At 34.3% G+C, this 9605-nt stretch overlaps 1 protein-coding gene across 1 annotated transcript; it reads left to right on the forward strand.

The window, feature by feature from the left end:
* The first annotated feature begins 3100 nt into the window (after positions 1 to 3100).
* Positions 3101 to 8163, forward strand: LOC131037735 (uncharacterized). The gene is made up of 3 exons (XM_057969924.2): positions 3101 to 3907; positions 6925 to 7456; positions 7710 to 8163. The coding sequence occupies exons 1-3, from the start codon at positions 3545 to 3547 to the stop codon at positions 8015 to 8017; spliced, it is 1203 nt and encodes a 400-aa protein (XP_057825907.2). The 5' UTR covers positions 3101 to 3544; the 3' UTR covers positions 8018 to 8163.
* Positions 8164 to 9605: the final 1442 nt, after the last annotated feature.

The following is a 9605-nucleotide window of genomic DNA, read 5'->3' on the forward strand; positions in this document are numbered from 1 at the left end:
ATTGCGAAGATAGACTGTTGTTCTTGCTGCTTCAGCCCAAAAATATAACTTGATGCCTTTGAAATATAACATTGCTCGAACCATGTTCATGATAGTTCTATTCATTCTTTCAACAACACCGTTTTGTTGAGGAGTGCCTGGAATAGTGAGATGATGCTGAATACCATTTTGACAAAGATAATCCTCAAAAATTAGAGAAGTAAATTCTCCACCATTATCTGTTCAAAGAGTACCAATTTGAGATTGAGCCTGATTTTCAATCATAACACGAAATCTTTTAAAAGTGTCAAAAGCCTCTGATTTTTGCTGCAAAAAATAAATCCAAGTCATGCGACTATAATCATCAATAAACAACATAAAGTACTTAGATCCTCCAATAGAAGTTACTGGTAAAGGCCCACACAAATCTGAATGAATGAGTTGCAATTTTCTATGTGCTCTCCAGGTGGAATGAGGAAAAGAATTTTTATGTTGTTTGGCAAGAATACATGCTTCACATTTTTCAATTGATTTAGAAAAAAATGGCAAACCATCAACACCATTCTTTTGCATGGTATGAATGCTATCATAACTAATATGCCCCAATCTTGCATGCCATAAAAGGCTTGGTGATAGACTCTCTTCTTCAGTAAGATATGCAAAAAATTTAGAAGTAGATGCACCATTTAATTTTAATAATCTTCCATCTTCACACCCAGTGAAAACAATTTGATTGTTAGATGTTTTTCTTACAACAACCTGCCCATCTTTTAAGAAAATAGAATAGCCTTTTTGTCGAATCAATACTAATGATAGCAAATTTCGTTGTAATTCTGGAATAAATAATACATCATGAAGCACAAGGTCTTGAAGATTAGGCAACTTAAATCGAATAGTTCCTTTTCCAAGAGGTTTCAGACTAGATTTATCTACTAAATAAATTGGACCATAGGCACCTTCATGAAATTCTTCAAAACAATCACGCCGAAATGTCATATGTTGTGTGGCTCCAGTATCTAAGATCCAAGAATCATACCATGAGGAATTAGATGTAAAATCTGAAACAGAAAGCACATATTGATCACTATCACTGTCACAAGCAAATTGGGTTGCTCCTGAAATTTTATCCTCTGAAATTTTATCATATCATCACTGTGCATTTTTGTTTTATCTTTCTGTTTAAATGAATTTTCTCTAAAACTTTCTATCTTGTCCCATGAGAGCTTACATTCATGTGCTTCATGACTACCTTTTCTACCACATCTTTTACAATATAAATACTGCCTATCATTTTGATTATCATGTTGCCTCTATTGACCTCTAGTTTTTCCTTTATCATTATAACTATACTTTGAAGAGATTTTATTGATAGATTTTTCTTTTTGATGAGCAAAACAAACATTTTCAGTAGTATTATCTATTTTCCTTCCAAAAGCTTTTTCACGTTCTGCTAACTTTTCAACCAATTTATCAAATGAAATGGTTTTCAATTGATTACTTGCTTGAAGAGACTCTAGATAAGTGGAATGTGTTGGAAGAAGTGCCTTGATGAAAGCAGTGAGATAGATATCAACTTTTCCACCCGCAGCATCAACATCATGTTTTATAGCTCTGATTTCAGAAGCCAAACTCATAACATCACCATTTTTCAATTCAAGATTAAACAATTTTAATTGTAACTGAATAAACTCTAATTCTGAATGAGAATCAAATAAATCTTTTAATTTGTGAAGGGCTTCCCATGCAAATGTGCATCCTTGTATATGTCGATACACATCTCCATTAACAGAAGCTCTTATCAAAGCCAAAGCTTTGGAATTTTTATATTGCCAAATTTCTTTTTCTTTAGCCTCAATTGGTGTTGTAGGTTGGGCATTTCCATCACAAATTTTAGACCATAAATCATTAAAAATGAGAGTGTTTTCAATTTTTCTATGCCATTCCATCCAATTATCTTTTCCTGTTAAAGTTTCTCCAATCAATGAAACAATAGACTGCATTCTGAATTTAAAATAAATAAACACAATTTGCAAGGCCTGCAACTTTAAAATAACTTCTCAATCCTTTAAAAATAGAGAATAAATAAATTGATATCACCTGAATCAATTTATTGTCTCTGTAGAATTCTCTGCTCTTATTTCTCCGCTCTGATACCACTGTTAGGGCAGAAATGTAAATGAAATGACAAAAATAAAATGAAACACTTTTTCAATTAGTATTCAAGAAGTACTTACTGCATAATAAAGGCAGCGAACAGTTTGCACAGTTACACAAAAACTGTCGGATGGAACAAATAAGTTATAACTGTACAAAAACTAATAAAATCAAACAAAACTAAAATTAACCTAAAATTACTAAGTTTTAACCTAAAGATTAATACATTAACAATCTACAATGACATCAAAATGTCCGTAAACAAAAATCCATTTTTGAAGCAATTTGACATATCATCAAAACTTGCACACAATCAAATCCAGAAGTTGTTCACTTAATTATCATGGATTGTGAAAATCTACTAGAATTAGTTAAGTCTTAAACTTGTGGTTTTCTTAATTTTGATTAAAATCTATTTTATTATGCCGAAATGTATCTACAATGACATCAAAATGTTCGTAAACAAAAATCCATTTTTGAAACAATTTGACGTGCAAATGACAAGTAAAAGCATGAAATATGCTATGTTTCAGCTTTTGTGGAGGTGTTATTTTATTACTCCAAATAAAATAGAACCCTCGCCACTTGTCTCTAGCTAGATTCATAGCTTTTTGCATGCATGACTTTAATGGATTTGTATTCTTGGTGTTTTAGTATTTTAGAAAAACATTTATTTTACAGATGATTATTTTCTGTTATAAGATATCTTTCGACATATTTTACATATATTTTTTAAATATAGATATACTAATTTTAATTATCATTATATATGAACATCAATTTTAATCAAAGAAGTTTTTATTAACAAACATTTTTATCTATTTTTATTGACCGTAATGCACCTCCACATAATAAAATATTTTTTAAAAACCACAAGGTTAAGACTTCATTTCCGTCCCCCAAAAAAATTGAATGTTAAACACTGCCCAAACAAATACGGCAACGAAACTATCAACACGGTGATGCTTTCATTCTTATTATTTTGGCCACAAAATGCTGTCCAAATATAGCATTCAGCCCACAGCATTGGCACAATCCCGTATCCTTTATTAAAAACACACGTCATGAGGAAAATCTCATCACATTTTGGTAGAAACATGAACTCGATTGTTAAGTTTGAGCTGTCTATGGGCGAAAGCACTTAGATCTCGTGAGCGGTGGATTCCCTAGGACATTCGGGAATCCTCTGAGAATAGCATAGCCTGCATGAGACCAAATAATCCGACACCAGTCCTCTGTGTGTCATACACAGGCGATCATGGAATGATGTAATCACTCTCCCACGGACACCCATAAACCTGTGTTGGGGATACTGGCAAATTGTTATTTGACAGGTTTATGTAACACCAAAGAGCAGGATTTTTTCGCCGTCTGTGTGCGTCTGTGGAAGGAGGAGGAGGAGGACACAGGGATGGCAGAGGAGCAGGAAAAGATTATAAAGGAAATGAAGGCTTCCGTGCCCCTTTCACTACCCATTGTGAGCACTCCCTTCAACTTGGCTGCCAAGATGTTGACGTCCAAAGGAGCAAAAATTGATGGGGAAAAGTGGAATATGTTTGATATGATGAGGTACATGATTATGCTGATGGTCTGGCTTTCTATGTGGGTTTTGAGGATGTTTTTGGACCATTTTCCGTCCCCACTTCCTTTTCCTTCCACTGGCTTTTTGGAGAGCATTGTTCCCACAAGTGCAGCGCTTCCCTCAACAGAAGAAGAAATAACCTCTAATGTCGGTCGCCCCTCTGGCAGAGCTATAGGCAGAGCTCTTTCACAGGTTGTCATGATCTGTGTTTCATTATTTAGATTTAATATTGATTGCTGGAATAGATGCTAAAAACTTCTACACAATCTATTTCAGAACAATACAATCAATTTTATGAATTGTAGAAATTTGATGTCATTAATAGATTTAATATTTCATACTATTTCATCTTTAATTTGCCATTCTATATAATATCATAATACAATTACAAAAGTGCTATGAGATGGTTCATTTAGCTAGTTTCCATCCCTCATCTTCACTGAGTAGACCACTAAAGCTAATAAGAGATGTCTTCCCATTGAGTATTGTTAATGAAAGATGGGTTATTTGAAGGAAGGGCCCAATTCTTAAATGAATACAAGAAAATGTTTCAGCATTCCAGGATTGAATTAGTATCGAACATCGAATCCGAATCCGGGAGCTTATGTTGGTTTGCATATCCCTTGGTGATGGGTTTCATCCACTTACCTCAGGGTTGAATAAGGTTATTGGGTGGTCTTATGGCTTTTCTAAAATCTCCATATATGGTCTTGGAAAAGATGTAATTGAATTAATTCATATACAGAGTAAATGATCATGTAAAGGAGGTACTTACAACATTCTATATAGTTGTCCTGGACTATATTTTATCATTCCACCTGAGTATTCATTCTTCTTGTTCATATTTTTGTAATTCGATATCTATATTGATTTTCAGTGAATTATTTTTGGCAATTTGATATGTATATCTATAAATTGCAAGTCCTCACTTCCTAGGTTTTAGGACTCTGTGGCTCCTGTACCGAAAAACCATTTACACCCATGAATCTGGTGACCTCTTAACTCTTAAGCCTAGGCTTCATATTTTTCTGATCATAGGAAGCAATCTGAGTCCTTGCACCAGGATTCCATTGTGATGAACATTACCTGAGGCCTTCTAACCCTTCCTTTGTCACAGACAACAGATATCATCGCTGCGCTTAGTATCCAGTGATCTTTGCCCCTCGTATCACTTTCTAATTGCTTATTGTTAGATATTTGGGTACCCTTACATGCAGGGTCAACTGATTGTCTCTCCGCTCTTATAGAGCTGCCTATTGGTAGAAGAAATTAGAAGCATGTTGAAACATATGCTGTAAAACGTCCTATTCGATTTGTTATTGATAGGAGAAAAACTTGGAGGCATATACATTAACATATTTTTAAACCCCACCTTAAATTGTTCTGGGCCCATCAAAACCCTTGCTTAAACATATGCTGTAAAACGTCCTGTTTGATTGGTTATCGATAGGAGAAAAACTTGGAGGCATATACATTTAACATATTTTAAAACCCCACCTTAAAAGGTTCTGGGCCCATCAAAACCCTTGCTTACCTTACATCAAAACCCTGCTTACCTTACCTTAATAAAAAACAATAAGGAATTTGTTTTTCTTTTACAAGATTTACAGCTACATTAAATTTCTTTAATCTGCGGCACCTTTAACGAGACTGTAAGACTAGCAGCAGGGACAACACATTTTTTTATTTCAACGACCAATGCTTATATCAGCAGACTTGCCAATTTCAAGATTCGCCAAAAAACTTTAGGTTGTAACTCCATCAAGAACATAGGTCTGGTACAGGAGGAGCTGCATGGACACGGTGTTGAGTGTCACTCAATTGTGAAAACTCAACGCTGCTTTTGAGTTTCAGGGCTGCATATTGTATCCTTGTTTGTATGAGCAAAATGCCTTACAACAGCCGTCAAAAATATTCGAGTATGGTCGCTTCTTTGCTCCTATTTATTAGGAAATGTAGCAAATTTTGCTGAACTGAGTGAATTACAAAGGCAGATTCAGGCAATTTTTTGAGTGACTGAGAGACATGCCTGTAAAAATTATTGTGGGAGAGCATTCACTTGAGGAATATGTCTGAGTACTCATTCACCTGCAGCATATGGAAACATTTATAATCCACAGGAGTGCTTGCAGAGTTGTGTGTGTATTCACTATTCATGCATATATACGCAATGCCTGTCTATCTACAACTATCCTCGAGTAAGAAGTATGATCTGATATGTTTTTATACCAGTGAGCTTTATAACTGGGTTTCCATTTTTATTTTAGTTTTACACTAAAAGGGCCTAGACTCTTTTAACTCTAGTTTTGATTTCCATCTTTCTGATTTATATATGATGTAAATCAGTAAAACAGTTTTTGATTTAATATATGATGAAAATCAGTAATATGTTCTACAAAACATATCAGTGAGCTTTATAACTGGGTTTCCATTTTTATTTTATTCTTTTAACTAAAAGGGCCTAGACTCTGTAAAATCTAGTTTTGATTTCCATCAAATTGATTGATATATGATGTAAACCAGTAAAACAGTTTTCTATCATTTATATATGATGAAAATCAGTAATATGTTCTACAAATTTAGCAATACTTGTGTTTTTTAATAATATTTTAAAAAAGTTATATTTTAAAATGTTTGAAAAAATTGCTGAAGATTTAGTATTTTGTTTGTTTTTGAAGAATATTGTATTTTAAAATATGTAATAATATTGCTTGGAAGACTAGTTAGGGGAGTGATTGCTTACCATGATAGCAATGAAACACAGAAGTGCCTACACTTGAGTGGGGTACGTCTTGGAGACATGTTCCCCTCTCAAGATTGCCTTGAGTAGACAAGGGAAGTCTCACAATGTTTGTTGATAACCAAGTGCTCTGCCCTGCTAGAGAAACAAAGGAAAAGCAAATAAACAATAGGAAAATTTCTCTTCGGAAGTATAGATTTTGAAGGGAAGTTATGACATGGTAGAGGAGAGCAGAGAGGAACAACTCATTTTCATGTATGGTACATTGTCTATAACAATTTTTTAATTAAAAACTTTGAGATCTGCATGTGTGCATTTATCAGACATACCCTACACTCTCTTACCCCCATACCCTGATTCTGAAAATGGCTCTCCATCTCTATGTTCATATGTCTATACAGCTCCCTTGTGGACTATGTTGCTTATCATTAAGATATTATCTTTGTTAAAATGGTTGGATTTTTTGCAGGTTTTAGCATTGGTAAATGACATACCTGTCACTTCAAGAAAATATGAGTTTGCTCGGGATTTAGCTGACAAAATTATAGAAGAAAATGAAAAGCAAGGAGATCATGTACTTCAAGAGATCAATCGTATGGCTCTTTCCAATAGCTTTGCACGTACCTTGAAATTGTTGAATTCATCATTATATGGCATGCAGAGAGATGTAGAAACAAGCAGCTGGACATGGAAGTTATTTCGTATGATCCCTCTGTATTCTCAATTGATGCCATCATTTGAAAACATTTGGTTTTCCTTATCAAATAGGTTCCTGCTCCAACCTCCGCCAGCACTGTTTCCTTCACAAACACAGAGTATGAACAGCAATAACAATTTCTTGGCAGAAAAATTAGCACAAGAGTTGTTGTGGATAACAAAGAAGCTACAAGTATGTTTAGCCATAGAGGAAGCAATTTTGCAATGGAGCTCAGCAACTAACTTGGCTACATTATCAATATCTGCTAACCCTCGTGTACAGGGTTCTCTGGTGAAGATTTCAGGTAGGGTTTTTATAAATTCCTTTTTTGGCTTCATAAGCAAATGCTGATTTGAGAGGACCCATAGTGTTTTAGATCAATGCTAATCTTCATTGTACAAGCTTCTGGGTCATAACTGTGTTTACTTTTGCTTCACGTTTCAGATCATACTCCTGATCCTTCATCAGGAAGGGGAAAATCAAACTTTCTAAAATCAAACTTTTCATGATTGCTTATGCACTCACCACTGTTGATGGCAATCTTACTCTTTTTGCAGCTCTCTTGTTTAAAGAGATGGTGAGGAGTGACATTGAAATTTCGGAGCGAGCAAAGTTCAAATCACTTATCCTGTGGTTGCCTTTAATGTGTTATGCCATGAATGGAATTGATACTCCAGTATTGTCTGCAATAGAAAAAGCAGATGTAGAGAGAGTGCTTGAGAAGATAATATCAAACTTATCAGAGATTGATCAGGAGGTTATTCTGGCAAATTGGCTGCATGATTATGTATTTTCATCTTCTGACTGGCCCAATCTGCAGAATTGCTATGATGCTTGGTGCCACTCTTCCCGCAAGCTAATCTGAATTCCATCCATCTTCTGTGTACTCCTGAATTAGCTTATATGTACTCATATACATAAAATTTGAAGCTGGATTTTGTATAAAATATTGGCTAGGTATACATCTCTAGCTAGATAGCTAAATAAAGTATGACAATCCTTATTTCTAAACTAATGTGGGTGGCCTTTATTTTTAAATCAATCTTGGTACATTTTAATTTCCAAAAATCAGAGTACAGTTGCATGCTGCCATCTTTAACTTGGTGAGCAGTTAAGTGTCTTGAACGAACATTTTCAGAAGTTGCACATTGTAGAGTTCATGGTATAAATGTCACTAGTAATTTATGCCAACAAATTTGTATGAAAAGTGAAATTGGAACTGAACAACTCTTGTCAGGACACATTTGAAATTTATGGTGAAGTTTGCATTAAAGCATACACATAGGATTGTGTTTTAATGCTAGATGGTTCAGAAAAGGCTTACTGGTATAAATTCTACTGGTAACTTATGTCAACATATTTGCCTAAGAATTGAATTTGAAACCTAGCAGCTCTATCTGGACACAATTGGAAATTTATATTGGAATTATTATCAAAGCATACATAGATCTGTTTTAAAGGGTGTTTCAGTGTAAGTGTTCCAGGTCTTCTGTTCTATTAAAGCATATACCATATAGAATGGGTTTGAAAGCTTGTATTACTACTGTATAAAAAATGAGTTAATAGCCTGTACTATCTAAAACTATGCCTCCACATCTCAACAATCTTGTTTTAGAAGACTCAATTTTATGTCTAGTTGTACACGAAGAGGGAATATCTTTATTGAGTTCAAGGATGAACCTAAAATTAGGGTCCGAACCATGAAATTATTGAAGAGGAAAAAGAAAGTCTTCCTTTTAATGATATGTCAATGTCATTGCCTAGGGATCTTCCGTAGAATTTCATTAAGAAAAACATATTATATTTGATAAAAGGAGGAAGATGGCCATCACTCACAAGACATTATAAATTAGTGGAAGGCTAAATTTCATATTTTCAATTTCTTTCTAGCCTTACAAGATTAAAGATAAAGAAAATGTATTCATTTCTAGCCTTACAAGATTAAAGATAAAGAAAATTTATTGAATACAAGCATCAAAATTATGTGGTCGAATACAACAGCCATTATCAAAAAAAAATTTTAAGTCTATATAAAAAAAATTTTAAGTCTATATATTACCATTTTTAGAAAAGAATTACATGTAGTCACAAAAAGAGATGGTGGAAAAGTCACGCCTCAAGAGTCGAAACAAGAACGCCTCAAAAGTCAAAACAAGAACGCCTCAAAAGTCAAAACAGAAGTCATTATGCAACGAGAGCAAGAGCACTAGGAGGAGGAGGTGGTGGTGGATTGTGGTCATCTAGTTGGGTTTGCCTCAAAAGCCAAAATGCCTCATTTAGTTGGGTTTGCCTCAAAAGTCAAAACGCCTCAAAAGTCAAAACAAGACAACAATTCAAAACAAAATATAACTAAAAGAAGTCAAAACGCCTCAAAAGTCAAAACAAGACAACAATTCAAAACAAAACATAACTAAAAGAAGTCATTATGCAATGAGAGCAAGAGCACTAGGAGA

Source organism: Cryptomeria japonica, chromosome 6 (genome assembly GCF_030272615.1).
Source record: "Cryptomeria japonica chromosome 6, Sugi_1.0, whole genome shotgun sequence".
Classification (NCBI taxonomy): domain Eukaryota; kingdom Viridiplantae; phylum Streptophyta; class Pinopsida; order Cupressales; family Cupressaceae; genus Cryptomeria; species Cryptomeria japonica.